This window comes from Pipra filicauda, unplaced genomic scaffold (assembly GCF_003945595.2).
Source record: "Pipra filicauda isolate LSUMZ 115617 unplaced genomic scaffold, ASM394559v2 scaffold62_size3274119_pilon, whole genome shotgun sequence".
Classification (NCBI taxonomy): Eukaryota; Metazoa; Chordata; class Aves; order Passeriformes; family Pipridae; genus Pipra; species Pipra filicauda.
Window position 1 is genome coordinate 1,750,584 of NW_024104787.1, and position 22,671 is coordinate 1,773,254.

The 22,671-nt window shown below is 34.5% G+C and overlaps 1 protein-coding gene across 6 annotated transcripts in view; it reads left to right on the forward strand.

Annotated features, from left to right (window-relative positions):
* Positions 1 to 22,671, forward strand: part of BBS9 (Bardet-Biedl syndrome 9) — a 299,630-nt gene that overhangs the window by 65,184 nt on the left and 211,775 nt on the right. For all 6 annotated transcript variants that reach the window (XR_005566117.1, XR_005566118.1, XR_005566119.1 and 3 more), the window contains exons 16-19: positions 1,651 to 1,791; positions 3,834 to 3,929; positions 8,566 to 8,738; positions 10,786 to 10,938. Coding sequence is in view for 2 of the 6 variants with exons in the window: in XM_027729163.2 (XP_027584964.1) it covers positions 1,651 to 1,791; positions 3,834 to 3,929; positions 8,566 to 8,738; positions 10,786 to 10,938 (563 nt within the window). In the remaining 4 variants the exon portion in view is untranslated. The remainder of the gene's footprint in view (positions 1 to 1,650; positions 1,792 to 3,833; positions 3,930 to 8,565; positions 8,739 to 10,785; positions 10,939 to 22,671) is intronic.

Here is a 22,671-nt window from a genome sequence, read left to right on the forward strand (position 1 = left end):
GATTTAGTTTTGATTTGACTTTTGTCTGAAATATTGAAAAGTTATGTTTATGATGAGGCAGACTGACAGCAGACTGTATAGGAAAAAGCTGATTTGAAAAAAAGAAGGAAAATACCTTGTTTTAAATATGAAAATGTTTAAAGTCTTTCTGGCTACTTTCATCACTTAATTTTTTCCTGTTGATAAGTCTCCACATCTAAGTTCAATAGTAAGATGTTTGTGTTATGTTGTCATCAAGAGCAGATTTTACTTTTCCCATCAGATGGTGAAGATCCAGTTGAATGAATCATTCTGAAAGGTCATGAGTTTACTTTCAAATATTCCTTCAGGAATTTTCCATGGAACCTGGGGTTATCCTAAGTTTGAGGGCCTGTCTTTGGTTTGAATGAGCTTTCTGCTCATTTTACTATGATTTTGTATTGTACAAGCTGCTGTGGAATAGTCACTTGGAGGCATTATGAGCCAGCCAAAAGATCTAATGAATTGACAACCAGAAAGATGAATCTGAGCCTTCTAGTAACATTTTTTTTCCCTCAGATGAGTCTTAGAAGTAATTTTTTCGTTGCAAGAGATCTGCGAAGAAGCAAACAAAATTGTTATCAAAAAGGGTTGCTTGGATGGCTATTAAATGTTTGAGCTCAAGTTTTATACTAACCTGCAAAGCTTACAGGAGTGATAATCTCTATGTAGCTATCAGTTTCATGACTTTTCTGACAGTTACTTACTTTATTGTCTCTAAAAATCTATTATTGTTAAACTAGGTTTTCATGTAGCTGCTTCATAAAAAAACAAATGGTCTCAAAGCCCCCATAATCTGCCTGCTCAAAAGAGCAAGTACTCCGTATTTCATAGCAACTAGCACTTTTGCCTTTCACATGGAACATATCAGACAATTGCTGACATGCCAGCAATATCTGAGAAAATTTTTGACACATTCAACTGTCTTTTCTAGGTGTTAGTGTTAAAACTTCCTCTTTTCTCTTGCACCGTTCTGAATAAGTTGCATATGACAATAGATCCCAATACTCAAGGCAGTAGCCAGTTTGTTCTACAGTTCTGTTCTATTATGTTGCAATGAGTTGAAAGATGTAACTTAATATACTTTTGGGTAATAATCTCTATTAGATACATTCTTTTCTAAGCCATAAACCTCTGAGAGATGAAGGTTGCATAGATGCTTTTTAAGAATATTAAAAAAAAAAAGTAAATCTGTTCTTAAAAATCATTTAGTTTTGGATATTCCTGATAAAAATGTTCATGCTTCAATTCTGCGTTTGAAGGATCAGGAATAATCACACAACTGTTGTGTATGTTAAAGTGGAATTGTTTGTCTAGAGTGTTAAATAAAATCTAATCTTTATTGCATTTTAATTGATATAAATACAAGTATGCAGTAAATTTCATCAGTAACTCTTGCTTTCCCATTTATAGACAAATGTTCACTTGAAAAGGTAATTAAAAGTATTCAAATTTAAAGGTGCTTCAGGAGGAAAAGTTAACAAAAATTAAGAATTTGACATAGTTTTTGGTTTAACATATTCCTTAATCATCTTAAAGGTATCTTGTTGTACCTCTTTGAGGACAGTGGTATGAAGTATCTTGTATTCAGAATATGGGCATGAGAAATGAATCCGTGTTGTGTGATTTCAGGAATATCGAGAGTCGCGCAGTGTAACTTCAGTCTGCCTTTGCGCTTAGTTTGCTTTCCATCTCAGCCTTCAAAAGCAGCAAACCACAAGCTAACTATTGATACCAACAAACCTCCCGTCAGTTTTCTCACCATTTTTCCAGGTAGGTTTTTAAATATGTCTGTAATCGGAAATGTGTTAGAGGCTTCCAACAGGAATTGTTTGTCTATCTATGGTTAAACTGCAGATTTCATGATATAGGTCTAATTTTTAGAAAGTCATTTTACATAAAATTGCAGAAGTAGTGTTGTAATAGGGAAAACATGGGCATTCATTTGAAAAAAAAGGGTAGGGTAAAGCAGAAGTGGTCAATGTTGTATGGAAGAAGTATAGTTGCTTTAGAGGAAGACTTGTGGAATTTTTGATATATCGATCTGAAGCTGATCTTATTTAATAATTCCATTACCCTTCTTGGACCAAGAAGAAGATTTGTACTCAGCGGTATTTTCTGATGTGCAAACCTGAGCTTTGTTTTGTACTCAGAATTACATTAAACCAGTTTGAAGGAGAAATTAGGTGCCATTTGGGACTGGAAAAAGAAGAATGAAATTGAGTACTGTAATGTTATGAAAATAATTTCTGCTATAATTAGGTGCTCATAATTTGGAAGAGAGAGAAGGTAGAAGTTACCACAGGAATACTCTGTGGTATAATATGATGTAATCATAAGCAAACAAATAAGAACTGAGGATGTATTAGACAAAATGGTTCCATGCAGGAAACTAATATTATGTTACTAGGCCCTGGCACACTGAGTGCTGGTTGTTGATATTAAATAAAAATTAGTTCAAACTCAGAAGTGTAGAAAAAAGGCTATGAATGTTATCTAGGGATTTGAAGAGGAAAGTTAAAGAAAGTGACTCATTTATCTTAATAAAATGCAGGCAAAAAAAGAGAATATTGTTGACTTCAGTAAATATTTTGTGGCTGCATCATGGATCTAGATGATCATATTAGCACAAAAAGAAACGAATAAACAGAACTTATAAAGTGATTGAGAGAAAGTTCAGTCTGGCAGTGATTAAGTTCCTGAACTTCAGAGGACTAAGGTTCTGCAGCAGTTTTCTGAGAGCTGTGTGGACCAACAACTTTAATATGATACTTTTAAGGTGGGGCTGCTTTTTTTTTTTTTTTTGAAAAACTTATATCGTACATTTGAGAGCAGTAGAGAAGGCTTGGTTGGTTTTTTTTGTAGCATGATTCTGTTCACTTTAAGGGTAAATATTACTTTTCTCTCAAATGGGTGTGTTGTGTAATACTTGAAACAGAGAACCTTTTTTCCAAATGTCTACATTTTGAGGTTTTCATAATGGGCTTCCATTATGGCTAAGCAATAATGCTTTCAGAATAGCACATTGTATTTTATTTTTAACCTAGGGATGCATTGTGGAAAATACAACACAAACCATTGGACTAAGAAGGCATTAAAATATTCTGATTTCTGTTCATTCCATTTACAGTGTTAAAAAAAAAGTATGCTGGTTATGACGTGATCTGTGAATGAACTTTGAATTATGGGTGTATGCAGTAAAAGTTGTATCTCTTCTCCTTGTTTTGCCTTATTTTTAGGAGAAGTTTGGGAGTAGACGTGACATGGAGTAGTTTTTGAAGTATGGTATTCTAAAATGAAGCCATTTAAACTCATATTATGCACTACACTGAATGAAAAGAAAGGTGGACTTGCATGAACTTTGCAGAGTAGCTAGTTTTAGCAACCTAGATGCTTGTTTTGCTCTGTGCTGAAAGCTGGAGAGAGTGTACTTAAATATTTTCATGATAATGTCTGCATTTTTTTTTGCATAAATATCTGAATTAAAGATGATCTTGCATATGGTAGAAGGTGGTAGTCTTTGGGCTCTTCACCAATCACAATTCTTTTTAGATGGTACAGACTGAACCTCTGAGAAACCTACCTTTTTGTTTTCAGGCTGGGAAAGAACAACCAGTGTGTAGCTCAGTTTCCACCTGTGAATGAAGGGGGGATATACCAAACTACTGCTGATATTCATTACTTTTGAACCCTAAGAAGGGAAACAATCCCATTCATTTGCTTGTGTGAAGGTTGACATAGTCCTGGCTATGGATTGAGGTTTGTTGAAAACCAGTGTCAAATTATAGAAAACTGTATTTAACTTTCTTTTTTAGACTTTGTTGATCCATCTGAGGGTGACCAGGCAAATGCTCTGGGATTTCTATTTTTAACTGGTTCAAAAACCACTCTTCTTGCTTCAAAGACATCACGTAAGTGCTATTAGTATTAATGTAAAAGAGGCCTGATCATCTGTTAATATATGTACAAAGTGAGAATGTTGATCATATGAAGAAGGATAATCACGGTGTATGAATTACCACAGGAGTTTCACAGTGTTAACCAACCATTTCTTATCTCTCTCTCAGGTATATAATTATGTTACTAGGGAGGTACAAAATTTTATGACAAAACAAAAAGTCACACTCAAAATATAGTGGCAGTTTTCTGAAGAAAATGGATTTTCTTCAAATTTTTAGCAATGTTTTTATTCATAAATTAATACTGTCATTGCAATAAGGAAAAACTTTCTCTTTTCCCAAAGGAATTTCAACACCTGTGTTTGGAATTAGTCACCTACTGAAATTTTTGAAAGGGATTAAAAAGCAGGTGTCTAACTTTTCACTGACTTTCAGTAATTTGTGACTTAAATTAGGCATCAAACCCTCCTTGCTTCTCTACATCTGAGTAAATGCCTGGCTGTTATCTTTAGATACGTGTATACCTTTGTAAGTATAGAATTATGGATTCAAGATCCTTCCTATTATGTTTACAGAACACACATGCAGTTATGCTGTTATCTGGTCCAGTGTCTCTTGTACAGAGTAGTTTGTGAATTAAGTAGTCATGTTTCAGCCACCTGTGAGTTTGTAATCTTTGAAAAAGATCGATGCTCTGTATTTTGGAGAGTTTATGGTGTCTTGCTCTGTAAACTGCTCAACTTGCTGAACTCTTTCTTGGCATGTGCATTGGAACCAAATCAGTTCAATTGTGTTTAGCATTTTCCATGCCAGCAGAGCACAAAGTCTTCATTTAATACAGCAGACTACAAATTGAAAAGCTAGAACACCTATTGTGCATTGCAGAGAGCTCAGTTGGAACACTGTGTGAATGCTTTATGAAGACTGTTTTGAGTGAAAAATCACAATCTAGTTTGTGGATGTGAAATCCTTTTGACACAAAGATGATCTGCCTTACTGTTTTCAAAAGTCCATTTTCCATGATGGGATATATAAATATCGGTGGTGTCAGCTGTAAACTATGAGATAATACCTTTTCTAATGTAATCAAATGTGTTAAAAACAGAAACCATCTGCAGAGTAACTGTCTTTGTACCGAGAATTGCTTTACATTTCTAAGGTTCAAATTCATTTGTATTGTTTTTTGTATGCATAATTTACATACTGGTTTATTGTTAGTTTGTTTTTAATATTTCTTTAAATAGTAGATCTGAAACAGTTTCAACTAACTAGACATGCAAGTTCCCAGACCTGATAGTTTCTAAAAACTAAAAAATTTAAAGGATTTATAAATAACTTTTTCTGGATTATAGTTTAAATCTTTGATTTGGATTTCATTTTGCATTCTGATGCTGTGTAAGGAAAAGTTTATGTCTATATAATGTATTTTAGTTTCTAGTGAGGCTATAACTTGTAATCTCACACCCACCCATCCCAATCCTCAATCTTTTCCCCTCAGGTTTGTTTATTCACTAGCTAGAGATGGTGTTTGCAGTCTTACAATAAACTTTCCCACACTGCTTTACTTGTGAGGTTCACTTTACAGAGGAGATTCAAAATATCTGTTTCTCCTAGTGTGACTACTCATTTATTGCATCTGGGAATCCTAACTTCAGAAAATGAATGAGTAGTATGATGCCATCTTCTATGTTAACAGCCTGATCTCAGCATCCAGATTATGCATTGGATTGCATTGGTTAGAGAAGTTCTTAGGGAGCATTTGCTTGCTTGAAATGTTACCTAAGTAAAACTGATTAAAAAAAATACATTTGTAAGAAGTCCGATACTCAAGCATAATTCAGGATATTTTCTGGAACAGAGACTGTCCATAATACAAAAGCATTGTTGGTAGAATGTCATGATACTAAAATGATTGTGCTTGAGTGAACAGATCTGCTGTGGAATGTAGATGAAATTATGTATTATTTATTAGATCCTTATTCTGCTGTGTAAATTAACACTGATCTTATACTTTGTAAAACTGTTTATGCAACATTATCACTGTGGAAATGTTCTTCAAAAAGAAAATAGTATGTGTAGATAAATATTGACTAGAAGCAATGGTGTGTTAGAAAAGTAAAAAAAAAATGTTGAGATCAGGCCTTATTTCTGGTTTTCAATGAAAGAAGTTTATTTTGGCCAATGGAAGAAGACCTCTTTTTCCATATCCCATATTAAATGGACCTTAAGTTCTGGATAGGAAGAGCTGCATGTAGAAATGAAGCTCTCCAGGTTCAGTTGGGTTTCACTGCTGAAACTGCAGGCAGGATCGATGTCTGTTTTCATGTTTGTTTTTAATTGTATTAGCTAATCCATTTTGAACAGTGTAGTAATTGAATATGTTACTTCAGCCTGTCAAGACTGCTGCAAAGAAGGCCAACCTGAAGTACATCTTGACAGAAAATACATATCAAAAAGTAGCTTGTCTCAGATAGACTTAGATTTTAATGTTTTATTTGGGGGATACTTTTTTAAACTGTCTTTTAGTCAAAGTGTAGAGAAGCTTGACTGCTAACTGTGGATGGGTTTTTTTCTGCTGATATGGACTTCCTAACTGAGAAGTGAACCGAACCTTCTAGACTTCCTTCAGATAACCTACTGGCAGAGCAGCCATTCTTAATTTAGGTTGTGCTCATTGGACAACCTGTTGTAGTGTTAGAAGACTTTGTAACCTATGTAACCTGTTTGTGCTCCTCAGTCTCCTTCTTTTCTGATTGATAATTTTCTGAAAATCTTTTGTAACTTTCTGGAATGGAACTTATTTAACAAAAAGCTAATTTGAGTTTGTTAACCATCATAAAAGCATGTGATGAACAGAAGCACAGTTATTTCTTTATTTTTTTTCAGTATTTCTGTTTAAAATGCGTTTAGTAAAACTACAGATTCTCATTTTTTTACTGTTTCTAAATTTAATTTGTCTTTTTTGAAAGCTGGAAGATCATGTAAAACAAATAATTGCAGTATTCTCTACTCAGGCCACGATAAAATTAGATTGTGTTTGTATTGACCAACAAACAATGTATGGAAACAAAATATGCATTTTGGCGGAAATTAGTTTTGTCCATTTGAAACCATTAATGTATTAGATATGTCAGTTATAAATGGAATGACTGTTGATTTGGCCTGAAAACATCTGAGCTAATTTCTCTCAAGGAAGAATCACTTAGAGCAAAGTATGATGATACATCCAAGTAGGTCCAGCCATTACACTGTGAGTATTTAAAAAATGGATATTAGGTTGAATGTTATCTTTAGCAGATGGTGTTCTTTTCTTTAACAAGCATGTTTTTAAATAAAACTTGCTCTTTCCTGTTACACTGTAAACAGAATTTTTCATTCTGTATTCAGTGAAATACGTATCCTGGGAATGATGCCAGTGCTAATGTCAAACAATCTTGAATTACTTATGTTGAGAAAATTTTAAATAAGTGCATTCAAGTACTAAAGAATTCTGGTTAATTTAATTTACTGTGGACCTTGTTAATATGGGCAAAAAAGAGAACTATTTTGTATCAAATCGTCATGGCTGCATTTCTATCTATCCTCTTTTATAAGGTATTGGTAGATACATAATGAAAACAAATAAGGAACTGTTGGTTGTTGTGTTTTGTCTGAAAAAAATAAGAAAAATAATTAAAGGGCCTCTATGATTTTCCATAATGTTTTCCTCTCGACATTTAGTTAATTCTGATTTCCTGGAACCTGAGGAGGGGATTATACAAATGTGGACTAGAAATAAAATCTCACCCCACTAGCCTGATACTTTGAAATTCATTTGCTGGGAGAGATAACATTAGCTAACAGGATTTGATTTATATTAACACTTTCATTCCTACACTAAGCCATTTTTACAAAGCCATAGTGTGTAGATGGATAAGAATCACCTTCTACTAATATTAGCTGTGTCTAGAGTGAAGCATAGCACTATCAAAGCTGAATATTGTTGCCTATGAGTAGTTAGACTAATACTTTTCCTACTACAAGTTTTCCTAGGAAGTGGAGATGTAATAAAAATGATATTGAGTGTATTATTTGAAGAACTCAATAACCGTTTCCAAAAGACATTAAAGGTGGTTTGTTACCACGAGATGTTACCATCTCGCTTGTTACCATCAGATGCTTAAAATACTGTGCCTCAGTCACAGTTCAAAGTTAATTGAGCCTGATTCTGTCTCCAGCCCTGAGAAAAGCTCACTAAAGTTGTTATGGCAGAGCACTGCAGACAGCCTGTTTTATGATTTCATACATTTATGATTTCATATATTCATATATTTTCATATATGATTTCATATAACTCTCCTGTTTCCTTATTGTGGTAGTTCTTCATAGCTTTTTTTTCTTCACAAATAGGTCCATACTCTTAAAAAAGAGTCTTGTGCCACAAAATTGCCTGTTAAAATTAGGATAAAAGGGATAGTACTTAGGACCAACATCAACAAAATACAAGTATTTCTTTAACACAAGTGAACATGTATCTCTTAAGAAAATCTCATGTAGACTTAGGGTACAATTAGCACGTTCAACTTGCGTGTTATCTAAACTATATTGTGTAGTGAATGTATGTGGCTTAAGTGTGTGTTTATTAGTCTTGTATCTGTTGTGCTCAAAGAACGATATAGGATCCAGAGCGACCAGTTGGAAGACCTTTGGCTGATAACGAAAGAGCTCACACGCCGACTAGAGGAACATTTCAAGAAGCAAAACTGCAAAGATTTTGCATGTACCTTTTCTGGTTCAATTCCTCTGCAAGAATATTTTGAACTAATTGATCGACATTTTGAGGTATGTTACATGATATGTGAATCCTTAGTGTTCTGCTAGTTTAAAATTGTATGTTAGTACAATGATTAATCAGATTATAACTATAGCTATCACAGGCATTTGGCTTTCAGAAAATAGAAGGTTATATCTAAGATAGTTCTGGAAAAAAATGTCATAATTTGGTTTTTAAAGTACGGAGTATGCCTTGCCTCTGAAACAGCCCTTGCAATTAGCAGAGCACATGTAGCCAGTGTGCAGTCTGCAAATCATACAAATTAAGGAACCAGTATTTGCCCTTCTGTTCACTGCCTGTACAGAAGCCATGAATTTTTCATTCACTAACATCATGTTAATTGTAAAATGCTTTCAAAATTTGCCCTTAGTTTTAGGCTGTTTTGCTCTTCCGTACTAAGGAAACCATGACCACTTTTTTTTCCCCCAAGTCATCCTGGTAATTATATGGAAAGTCCCTTCAGTGTCTAAAAAAGCTGCCCTTGCAGATCAAGCTGGAGGCTCAAGAAAGTTTACCAAACCGATATAAAAGAAATGTAATTACTTTTTCCTGTTTGACTATGCAGATGACAATGAAAAATCTCCAGTAGTTCAGATAGCTTGTAGAAATAGCTAATAGAATAAAATATATCCATTCTTTCCCTCCACACCTTTCCAGTAAAAAAAGGGAATAGCTATTTGAAGATTTCTATTAAACTTGTGTATTTGATAAAAGCAACATATGTATGTAAGAATGAGAAATACTGTTGGATGTTTGTTCATACTGCCACATTTTCTGTGAGTTTGAGCCATCACCATACAGAAAGATGGAAGTTGTAGTTGGAATTTTCTGGGATTTTTTTTAAGGGGTCAACCTAGGTCCTAGTCTTAAGCTCATGGCTAGTTGTTCAGCTAATTTGAAAGTCAAAATGTTTGTGGTTTTTTAAGTGACTGGTAGAAATACTGTAAGCATAAGCTTGTGGTACAATCTAGTGAAGCCTAAATACGTTGAAGTTTGAAACATAGGTATTATTGCTGTAACGCTAATTTAGGATCTAGTTAGGTAGCAGCTGGCTATTTTGAAATTTCTGAAATTTTCCAATAATTATTTGGTCCCAAAAGATCTAAATAGTCTATAAAGTGGGTCCTTATGCTCCCATCCCTCTTAGTTTCAACACACTCTTTTTTGACAAACCTGGGAGAATATTACCTGAGATGCCCCTTTTTTACTACTATTTCTAGAGAAGCTGCATAATATTTCTTTTTCTCTTCACTTCCTTGAACTGTTGTTCATAATCATGTGCTGACATAAAGATATGTTTCCTTATATTTAAATATAATCCGATTTCTAAATTTAGGAAATTTCTGCTCATTTTGGGGCATTTTTACTCACATGTGGAAAGCTGAGTGTCTTGATGTTTGTTCTGCTAGTTATAGCATGTCAGCTGTACAGAGGTATCTCAGTTTTCTGAAAGACTCATCTTTAGTCAGTTTTATGTTAAAGGCATGTACTAGTAAGTGATGATTAATAGATAAAATAAGACTTTTTATCGTCTGAACATTTGATATACAATGTTCAAAGTTTTGTGAACACTTCGAGGAAGTTTATTGCTATAGCTGATCAGTATGCATAAAAAGGAAAAAAGGATTTCACTTCAGAAAAAGGCAATCATTCAAACAGTACAGAATCCAGTACTTCTATTCATGCTTTCTACTACAATGAATATCAAGTCCAATACACTGTGTATGTGTCATAAATAGCACACCAAACCAAGCCTTCAGGTCTTGGTGGTGAAATTTCAGTCTTGTTAATAGGCTTCTTGATGTGAAAATGTGCATTTTCACATTTTATTCTGGCTGTTGACAATTAGTGTTGAATTCAGTAGGAAATGATAATTCCTGAAACATTAAAAAGCTTTATGAGGAGTGTAAAATATCAAACTGGTATGAACGACAATCATATTTGTACAATACACTCTGTCGCAAAAATTCTACTAAACTTCTCCCGTTTCATTTGCAATGTGCATACAATATATATGACCCTTAATCTGAATTCTTGAAAACTCTTAAATTGCAGCTACGTTTGAATGCTGAAAAATTTCAGGAGCTGTTATCTGAAAGGGCCGTACAGTTTCGAGCTATTGAGCGACGACTGCTGACACGATTCAAAGATAAAACTCCTGCTCCTCTTCAACATCTGGACACCTTGCTAGAAGGAACATTCAGAGAGGTCAGTACAGTTTGATTATGAGCCTAACCCTTCTCTATCTTGTTGCTAAAACCTAGCTTAAAGCATATAAGCTGTGCTTTCCTGGTTACATTTACCATCCAAGAGACCAGGAAGCAGTAATTTGTTTAACCTAATAGTCCCTGTAACTTTCCAGATGATTTGCAATAGTTTTATTTAATCTGCGACCACAAAATCTTTACTCCTGGGTCACACCAGCTTGACAGCACATCATTCTTTCCTAACTGATGTTGATAGTGTAAATATTTTATAGTTCATGTGAAAATATTTTATAGTTCATAGCTTGTGTAAATATTTTATGGTACACTGTAAACTGGCGGAATGGTTTGGCTGGTGTAACATTCACAACAAAATTGTCTGAGACTGACCATGTCCTTCCTATGGGGATTTTATGTTCTAATCATTTCAGAATGTGATAGCTGCAAAAGAACAGTGTTTAAAAAAACAAATCATTCCTGAACCATCCTCGTACTGGACAAAGAATAAACCAATTTTTCTTCCTTTTGCTGCCTCAGCTCTGCACTGCTTTAGAATAACACTTTTCATTATGTGTTCCCTCTGTTAAGAAATTATTTTATGTGTTTTTTGCTTTTCTGTTAGAGGATCTGATTTTACTTTCTAACATGCTTTGTTTGAGAAGCTGAGTTACAATTAGATTCCTTGCTGAAAAAAAGACTTACCTTTATGCAGTGTTGTATATCACAACAACTAAAACCCAAAGCTGTTAAGGAAAAGTATTTGCCCTTACTGTTTCATCTAAGAAAACATTTCTTTAAATTTGAGAAAACCGCCTTTCCATGTATGCTTATACATGAGTCAGATTTGCCCTTATTTCAGTCTTTACCGTGAATGAGTTAACATAAGATGATTTAAGTTTGAAAGTGGGGATTTTCTGGTTGCTTTAAGAAATACTAGCTATTGTTGTGATAGATGGGTTATTATTTAACACTTTGAAATGGCGTGACTAAATAAGCCCAAAAGATTAATGTGAGTCTCTCGAGTCTGCTTTTGCTGTGTAGAACTTTTGCTTCTAAACTTAAAAGCAACTGGGATGTGCTTGAAAAATTTTCTTACGCAGTTGATTTGAAAGATGAATTCTGAGAATATGACAAAAATCAGGTTGTTGAAATAGATACATATTGCAGAAGCTTATAAGATCCTTCAAACCAGGATTAGATGGGTGCTTTTCTTAACATTACTGTTGTGAGACTTTTGAATTGGAATTAGTGCAGTTGGAAGGAGAATGAGGAAAAATATTTGTTTTCAGAGAACAAATGCTTAAATTTTTTCACAATTGTTAAAACTTTATTTTAAGCAAGCACACATTTTTCTTGATAGATTTCCTTTGTAATTTCTTTTGTTCATGGGAATTCTCTTCCAATAAAGAAATGTTGTTATTGTTAGTACAAAAAAAATGTAGCAAAATGGTCATTGCATAGAGACCCCACTGCTGCATATGTTGTTTCAAAAGTGAGAGCTGTGGTAGGATTTAATATTGACTCTGCTGTGGGGGTGAAATAAAACAGCTCAATGATGCATTTTCTATATTAGAAAAGACCTTGTTTTCTTTAATTCAGTATCAAATTCTGTCTTTATTTGAACAAGTATGTCTAATACAAATAGTTGAGGTATTCAAAATATGGCAAATGAGTTTTCTGAAAAGGAATAATGAGGCTGGTTAAATATGAACAGTATGAAGTCTCACTCCAAAAATTCTTTTAAGCATGTAGGCTTTTTGACATTGAAGTAAATACAATTTTTATTCTCATATAATTGTCTGAGAATCTCATCTCCTCCCTTATATAAAATATTTTTATAATGAGAAAATCTGCCTTGTTTTATCCCCTTATTTTAAGCTAAAGTAATTGTTAGGTACAAAGCAAGGTTTTGTTGCTTTTTACATTGGGTTTTGTAGGCAGAAGGGAAATGTGTATGTTTTGGTTTTATAGTGCATTCCAAACCTTTTCATCTAGAACAGAAAGGAGTTTCCAGTTAATTTGAATATGTGATTTTATTAGCCTTTTTAACACAGAATCTCCAGGACTTGGGCACTGCATGAATTACATTCTTCATAGGATAACTATTATAGCCTAGGATATATAAAGGTGCCTCTTATTGCTTCCTGTATTTCCTTTTATCAGAACAGTTATGGAGCAGATGTATGACCTTTGTATGAACAACCTTTTAAATACAAATCAAATAATGAATATACAGCTCATGTAATTTCATTGCCTAGGTGTGATAAATACCTACTGTAAATTTATTCTGTATGGTTTCTCTGCCCACCTGTAAATTGTTACGAATTACTGAACTGATTTGAATTTTACTACTAAAGTAGATGGTAAATGTTAATTTTCAGATTTTCAACTTCAAGTAACAGTTGTGTTTGTATATGTAGGTAGATGTACAATGCATGTCATAATTATGGTTGCTAAACAGGAAAAAATTAATCACACTGCATTTGATTCTCCGGTAAAAAAACATTTCTATTTATGAACTAGTTTTTTGCATTAATCCTTGTACACTAGCAACAAGGCAGGCTGTATTTAGTGCTACGATAAATTTACTGATGGGTTTATTGTAAGGAAACTTTAGCCTTACTTTTCAACTTGAAAATAATGAAGAAATGTATAAGCAGGCATTGGTTTGTGCAGTGACAAAAAGCTTGCTTTTGGTTTTATTGCCCTGTTTGATATTTTCTTTTAGAATTTGTCTTTCTTAAGTAATAATATAGATCTAAATGGATTGGAGTGAGTAGTAACAACAGTTAACAAATAGTGACATCAGGTGTTCCATTCTGGAAGGAAAAGAAAAGCTGTTATATACTTGGTCTTGTATGTTAGAAAAAGGAAATGTTATTCTTATGATCTTTAAGAATGATTTGTAGGAAGGTGCTATGAAGAAAAATGGAAAAATCAATTTGCAATATATGCAAATTCTCGATCTCTGATTAAAAAATTTAGCAGTGCAGTTGGATGTGCTGCTACCACTTGTTCTAAGAAAGGATTTTAATGAGGTAAATTTAAAAGCAATTGAATGGTAGTTGAGATTGCATATATTTTTTGTAATTTAAAGGACTTCAAATATGGAATGAGATTGCAGCAAATTTTATGGTAGCTGTTGTAAACAGCATGTACTTTGTATAATGCTCCCCTACTAGAGACATGTTATTGCTTGAAAGTGTAGTTTAATGATCTTTTATGTCTACAATGTGTTTTCTGTCATATTAGAAAAAAAAATCATAGTTTGGCAGTAGCTACAGGTTCTTGCCCTGAAATCGTAATTTTCATGCATTGACTCTTGGCAAACATTACTTAGATTTCCAGGTACAAGCTGGAATTAATAAATGTCATAAAAATGAGATGCTTCAATTTCTTATGTTAGCCCACATGGATTTTATCCTAGTGAATATAAGCAATACTAGCTATGTCTAGTTATGTTTAACCCTGTAACCACGTTTAAAAGCCTACTGCAGTTACATTCCTTTAGGGAGAGAGGAGGAAGGATGAATTTGAACTCTGGGGTGGAGTTCTCCTAAGGCACTAGCTGTTCTTTAACCAATTTTAAGTACTTAAGACATGAATCTGAGACAAGATTGAACAGTTCAAGTTTACAAAAAAGAATGTAATGACAAAGCAATCACTTCTACCTTGCATTGCTTCATAATTTTTCTTCCTTATTCTACTTTTTATTGTAATACAAACCAATTTGTTCTGTATCCCCACACTTCCATCACATGTAGTAAACATAGTTCCTTTCCTATTCTTTGATACCATTATTGCGTGGTATCTCAGGTTTCCCCATGTTCTGTGCTTTCTAATAGTGACATCTCAACTTTTGCCCTTGGCCCCAGCACCCCTCTGACAGTTGCTTATTTGTGCACTGTCAGTGAATTAGTGCTGACTGGCAGCAGCCATCTAGCCAGACAAGATGGATGATGTCTTCTGTCTCAGTAGAAATACTAATAGTGTCTCTCCCCTCTCTGTCTGCTAGTTAAAAAAAAAAATAGTGACACTGAATGATTTCTAGCTCTTCATCTTACTGTAAAATTTTGTATGGAAGTGACAGTTACTAGGAATATACTGACAAAACAAGTTTGACATAAATGGTCAGCAGAGTTGCATAACCTCAGCCATCTAGACTTAAGAACTATGTGTTTTACAACAGGTCTTTATTTTTGATCAGTGAGACATTATATCTTTTCTTTCCGTATAATATGTTATCTATTTGAGACCATCTTCTGTTACTGAGAGGGCCCTACACACTTTTAAACCCGAACTTCTAGAACTAATTGATGCTGAGAGTTTATTCCCTTTATTTTCTCCTAATTCAGCTATTCAGTCACATTCATCTTATTTATATTATTATCGAATAACGTGTCTCTCAGAAATACTTGACTGTAAGCAGCAGTAAAATGGCTTTCAATGTGATTTCTAGATCTTGCTCAGTAAGCAACTAGAAGTTGTCCAGATCATTCTGCTGTCTTTAGTATATGTTTTTTATTTATCTTGGCTTTTCTTGGCCTTGCATCTTGTGAGTTCTGAATTTTTCTTTTAAAATCTCTTCTTGAAACAAGGGAAAAAGTATTTGAGTAGTCTTTCAGATTTCAAGAGGTGCTCATAAGTTGCTCTTTACAGGTAGTAGAAAATAACATAATTCCTACAGGTCTTTTTTTTTTTTCAGTATAACTTCCCTCATCTGTTTTCCCTTCTGGAAAGTAAGTGTAGCATTTTACCATGTTAGAAGTGGTCAACAAACCAAATTGCTTCCAGGTAGAGATACCATGACTCCTCATTTAGAATAAAGAAGGCAATGCCATCAGGAGGATCCATTTTAATTCTTTACATGGCAGTAAACTGTAGAAATTTGTTGCCTGTGACTGAGAAAGCTGTGACTTTCACATGTAAAGGTAGCTGTTTTCCTTGAGTTCTATGATGTGAGCTGCCCCTTGCATACACAGTCCTGGATGCTTGTTGGGGATCTTTGAGAATTCAGTGGAGACTTCTAAAGAAACAGATGAATTTTGTGAAGGATTTGGAAGTCAAATGTCTCTAAATGAGTGCATTGGTTCTTTTAATTAGTAATGTCATAGGCATTGCCCTTTCCATTTCATATGAAAGTTTTGAAGAAAGCTGCTTCTTATATTTTCAGAACTTTGTGACCCTTTTTTCACAGCTGTTTCATTGGTGTGGCATAATTTTAACAGAAAGATGGACTATTTCATGTGTTTGAGATGAAATCGAAGCAATTGTTCTATGAATGCCAACTGCAAAAACGTAGGACTAGCCCACATTTTTATGTTACAGCACAGGATTGGTACTGAAGTGTCCTTGTTTGTTCTTTGTTTATGGATAACTTTTTTTTGGCAACTGGTTTGATCGTTTTGGAACCCTTCAATCCCATGTCATTTTCAGAGTGACTCTGAGTTACCATACTACATGACAGGATCTGCTCTGGTCTTGAAAGCTGACATTTAGATAATCAAACCTAAAGCTAACTTTACAGTATTCTTTTTCTCAAAGAAAGAAAAAAAATTAGAGCAAGACGTGATTAAAGCACGTAGGATTTGCAGCCGAAAGAACATTCAGCTCATGTTAAAGAGTTAACTAAAGTTTTTTTTAGAAAAGCCTCCAAGAGAAAACTATGATATATCAAACTTTCAAAACTAAATATATGGAGAAAAAGCAAACCTCTTTCATCCCTGGACATAATTTAGGACGCCACGGGAAGTGCACTAAATATTTATGTTTCTTGAGGTTTCAGCAGAATGTGTAATTAATCTAAAGTTTGGACAGAACTTAAAGGAACTAACTTTGAGCACATCTTACTTAACAAGACATTTGTGAGGAATTTCTTGCCTAGTGTTGCTGATCCTGCATGTTATGTCTCTTTTATTGTGGTTTGTGATTAAGCGAGAGTGTTGAAACCTCGTCAAGCAATATTTTATGCATTAAAATACTATGTGATTGTTCTTGTGCATTTTATAGTATTTGACACTATCAGACAAAATTCGTTTTGGGTGTAAATCATTACACGATTGAGATAACTATTTCATTCTGAATTGTATCCTCTGAATCATATGATTTCCTCTTGGAAATTTTAGCATTTCATGTGAAAACTAATATTTCCACTAACAATTGACAAGTTAGCATATGTTAGCATATTTTGTCCTTCTTGTCTAACACTTCTGATCACTTTTTGGAAGTGATCATTAGGTATATTTTGTCCTTCTTGTCTAACACTTCTGATCACTTTTTGGAAGTGATCATTAGCTGATTTAAGCCGTTGTTATTCCGGAGAGCCTGGTTATAAGGTGCAGGGTTCTGGCCAATCTGCTTTGCTTGTGCTCAACATCAGCTAGATGTGAATTTGATGTCATCTGGAAGCTTTGCACTTGTATCAAAGTTGAACAAAAAAAACTTACTAATACCCCTTCTCCATATCATGAATACAACTGTGTGGAAAAGAGAGCCACTCTAACTGGAAGGTTCTAACTTATTTTCATGTCTTCAGCAAGAGATTTGCATCTTGTCACTGCGTTTGTGCTTCCTTTGAGATCTCCCCTCTTTGCCTCTGTTTGTTTCCTGTTTTTCTCTACTCTCAGAATAGGATTCCCCCAGCTATCAAATGATACCCTTCCATTTGGTTTTTTAGTCTGTTATTTCTGGGGTTTGGTTGCAGACTCACGTGATTGAACTGACTTCTGTATGGTCAGGTTTTTTGTTCAAGGGAGCTGAAAATACCCTAGGTTAGTAATCCTTGGTTGTTTCAGGCTGTTAGATAGAGTAATTTCCTTCTGATATTTTCATAATGATGTCAGCACAAAGATGAAGAGTATATTGAAGGCAGATACCTCTGCCCTCGTTAGATGTAGGTGTTTGTGTACATGTGCACATGCATATGTACTTGTGTAACTACACACAATTCATTTGAGTCTTCAGAGTTGTTCCCGGGTGTCTTTTTAGTGTTGTGTGTTTAAGAGTCAGAATTTTACTTCCATGATAGTTGATATAAACAGGTCCAGCACCTAATATACTATATAATAATAGCCTCATTTCTCTCCCTAACTCATTTTTATCTACCGATTTAGGAAGCCAGACTCTTTATTTCTAACCTGGAATTTAATACATTGCTAGGTGTTATACAAAGTAAGTATGTGCATTACTAAGTAAACATAATTTCCTAATGTTTTGAAAGCGTAGGTACTGTTCCTTGCATTATTTGAACACTTGCAGTGTGTGGAGCACTTTGATCGTTGGTGGTTTGTAGTCGGTGGTATATGAAACTCAATATGTTCTGTTCGCTAAAACACAGGGAATGTCATTAAAGGTCCATTAACTCTTTGTTCAAGCCCCTTAACTCTTTTCCTTGCTTATTAATCAGTTGATAAAAATCTCAGAAGTGTTCATTAATGATTGAGTATTCTCTCTCGAATGGCACTTCTGACACACACGGCCTCAGAAACTTGACATTTTGGGAATGATTCATTACTTGATTAGTAAGGACTTTTACCTCAAAGCAAAACCATTAGGTTTTATCATGCATGACTCAAGGGCTGTATATCACACCCGCTCCTGTAATAGTCATTTTCCCCAGATAATGTCAGTGAGAGCTACACCCATAGTATAAATTAGCTCTTTTTGGCTTGAATAAATATGCTGTTCTTTGGAGGAGTTATATTTAACTTCTCTTGTTTTATTGCTGTTTCGGCTAAATGTAGCTTTTTCATAGCCACTAAAAGCAGCTTGTTGGCTATTACATATAATTAAAATTCTCTGTTTTACTGGTGTTCACATAGCGTTATATTTCCATTTCCTTAAGACTTCTTAAACTTTAACAGTAGAATACTTACAATGTCATCAAAGCCCCTTTTTATTAGAAGATGTATTCTAAAAATGTCTGAAAGTAGTTAACTGTGCTTGGGAAGCAAATATTAGGATGACTGGCACAAATCTTCTGATTTTGGTCTGTGGTAGCAATTACTTGCTTCATTGTGGGACAGTCTTCAGTTTAGTCAGTTTGTGGGACAAATGGGTAATATTGTTCATATCATACTCATATAGTAAGGTTTTTTTGTGGAGGGAGTTAGACACATGTAGAAGTTGGAAACACTACAGCCATCACAAGAGAAAGAAATTGGAAGTAAAATGTCCTTGTGTGTGTAGATGTGGCACAAAGGGCCTCAACTGGGGTCTGCTGGACTGTGTTCAGTCTGACCTGTCACATTTTCCACAGAGGAGGGTTCCAGCTATGCTGTGCTGTGCCCTACAGCCCCGTCTACTGAATTTCTCCTCTTGAACCTGTGAATAGCCAGCTTTTTGAATACCCACTGCTTCATTCAAATCAGTAAAGGACCAAAGGTGTGATTTTTATTATTTCCCCCCACCCCCCCACTCCACTTGGGCTGCAGTTACCACTTTAAACCTGTGGCACCAATGTGACCTATCGGAGGATTCCCCAAACTAGGATTCAGTCCTCAGGGGTATGGACAGATTGTACCGCCTGGTGTATAAAGGCAACAGTAGGAATTGATTTATGTCACTTATTGTGACGTAAGCGTTCTCTGGCATGCTTTGTTGCGTTGGCTAATGACTTTTTAAAGGGGAAGAAATAATATCCCTTTGTAGGGGTAGATCTTATATCCTCATCCTAATATGAGTTCACCAGACCATGTATGAGGGCTTTCTATAGGGGCTGAAAGAACCTGTATGTGTTTGAATGAGTGAAAATGGCACCGATTGGCTACAATTCCCAAAAGAAAGGAATACTGATGAGTTTTATTTTTTTGAAAGAAACATCATATCTGATAATCTGAATTACCAGATACCCTTGCTGAAGCTTAAATCATTGACAGGCTCTTTTACTGGGAGAAATGTTCTCCATAGGCAAGAGAAGAAGTGCTATGCAGTGGTGTAATCAAAACTTGAATAAAAAAAATCGATGCTATCTTCATAGGTGGATGGAAAGTACTCTTATTTCATGCTCCTTAGAAAGTTTTCTATATCAGCCCTGTAATTATGTAGTACAAAAGCATTTGAGACATAAAAGCTGTAAGCTAAGAATTAGTGAACATATCTGGTAGAAGTTACAGTGGTTTATTTGGTAGTTTGCATACATGATCTTTGTAAAATTTCTCATTTTAATTGAATAGTCTAGATATGATGAATTAATTGAATATTAAATTATTATCCATTTGGTTGATTTCTGCATGCAGTACTAAGACCATTTTTGATGGCTTGTGATGTAATTTTAATAGTTTGGTTTTGGGTGGCTACTGTACTTTTTTTACTAGTGTGTACCTGGGTACAGTGCCTTCAGGTAGCTGAATTAACTTTGAACTAGATAATTTTCTGGTGTAAGCTCACAATAAATGATACTTATTTCTTTGATGTGCAATGGATGAGAGTTTTGCATTGTGGATCGATGGCAAGTATATGTTGGTTTCAAATTCGTGCTGAGTAAATATTGCACAGACTTCGATACTTGGATTCAGTGAAATGCTTGTGTTCATGTCAATTTATGTGTTCATTATACCAGCAATAAATACTAAGAGGGATAGCTACACAATTTGTGTAATTCAATAGCATTTTGTGACAAACTCTGGTTTAAAACAAAACGAAAAGATGTCCCTCCCCCAAAACAAAACTTAAAACCACCTGGGAAATAAATATTTGATGGCCAAATGAACTAAATTATTTATTCATATAACACTTGCAGATCTTGATGTGAATTGGGTATTGAAGTGGATTTGGTTGCTGTTGTATCTGTACTGTAAACCCAGCAATACCAAGCTATATTGTCTGCAAACTTAAGCTAAAAATATTTTACCTCAGTCTGTACAACTACTTATTTCCATTAACATATAGAGAATGAGCATCTGAATTACTGTTCTGTTTTTTTTGGGTACTCTTGCAGGTGTGAAATTTAATTTAGTCACTGATGATGGCTAGTCCAAAATGACTTGTGTAGACCAATGTCAGTGGTAGGAATAGATGTCAGATCATCAGTCCCCTGCTCTGCACACTCCTGGTCAGCTCAGTTAAGATTCTGTGTGGTATTACTTACCAGAGGCAGTATAGTAGTAGATTGGATTCCTGAAGAAAAAAAAAATCAAAAAATAGTATAAATGCTTTATCAAAAAAAAAAAAAAATCTGTTTCTTCGTATGTGTGTTCCTTGCAGCCAGCTCAGAGCTGATGCTCTAGCCACTACCACTCTGAGGAAAAATGTAACTTGTGTGGTCATTCTCCCAATTTAGACCTTTTTAATAAAAGGTACAGTTTATGTTGGAGCTAAACTGTTGGTTAAATCTGTAAATTGACAAAAACAAAAGGGAAAAGAACTTTCCCATTTCTTCTTGCCAGTTGGCATTTCAACAAATCTATTTTATATTTCAGTTGTGCTTAAATTCCACAGAGTAGGTGTTTCTACATTGTGAAGCCTTTAATTATTCCATTGTGGATTGTTTAAACCAGGATGAAAAGGAAAAAGGTGGTTAATTTGGTGTAATGAACTGAGAGGTTCAGAAGTCAGGAGGGAAGAAGACAGTAGTGATGAGTATCATAACTATGGAGATACTATTTTAAAGCTTTTATTAAATAGAATGTTCTGTCCATTCTGCTTGCCTTGAGTTCTTTGACAAAGTTTTATGGCTGTAAATTTCTTGGTTTAATATTGGCAATTTGTTATGGATACAGACTTGCTGCTATTTAGATATCTTAAAATTAAGTGCTTGTTTGAGTCCCTTGTTGGATGGACAAACAGGATGCTGAAATGTTGGGGTGACAGGGTTTGACTGAAACAGCTCTAATCCTTATTTTTCCAGAAAGCCTTTTGGTCAGTATGGTTGCTGAAGGCTATGCTTACCAGGCTAAGTTCCTGTAACATGGGTAGGAGAAGTGGGGAAAAAGACATTATATATCACAGGAACTACAGTTTTTAAATGGTATTTTTAAAGGAATCATTCCACTTCCATTTAGGAAGTTTGAAAGTATTTGGGATGGATAACATAATTTTTATCTTGTTCATTGTTTATACTCTTAAGGCCAGTCTACTTAGAAAAAGCAACACCTATTAAAGGCCTTTGAATTCAGAGTCTTTCATGTCACAATGGGTCTATTTACTGCTGTCAGTAGACTTGTAATATATTCAGCTTGAAGAGGTTAACAAGCATACCTTGGAGTGTTACTTTTATTTTCTGTTCTGTGACACTTAGCAAAATCCCATTATACAATTGAGTAGTATTATAATGTTAAAATGTTAATTTGTTCTGCATTCCGTTAAAATTGGATTTTTTTCTTGTGCATTGGCCCATGCGTTTTGTATAAAACCTATAATTTAAGCACTATTCCATAGAAGTGCCCTAAATTAGTAACCTTTTGCCTTTGCTACCTTAATTACATCTCATTACTTAGTACTTAAAGAGCAACCTCTAGCTATTGGTTAAATATTTGCTAGCTAAATAGATTTGTAGTGTTAAAGAAAACAGTAGCCCTTGCCTCTGTTTTAACTTGATTGGGATTTCAGAGTTTTGAGAAATTCCGTGCTTTGCTGGACGAAAAGTAAACTTTTTGCATTTTCCTTATTTTTTCATTTCTCCTTAACGAGCATTTAATTGTGTGTTATCTGTCTGTTACACTCCAACAGGCAATTGAAAGTCTGTTTTAAAATAAGTATTTTCAAAAAGACTGTTGTGTTTCAATATGGTCTGTGTCTT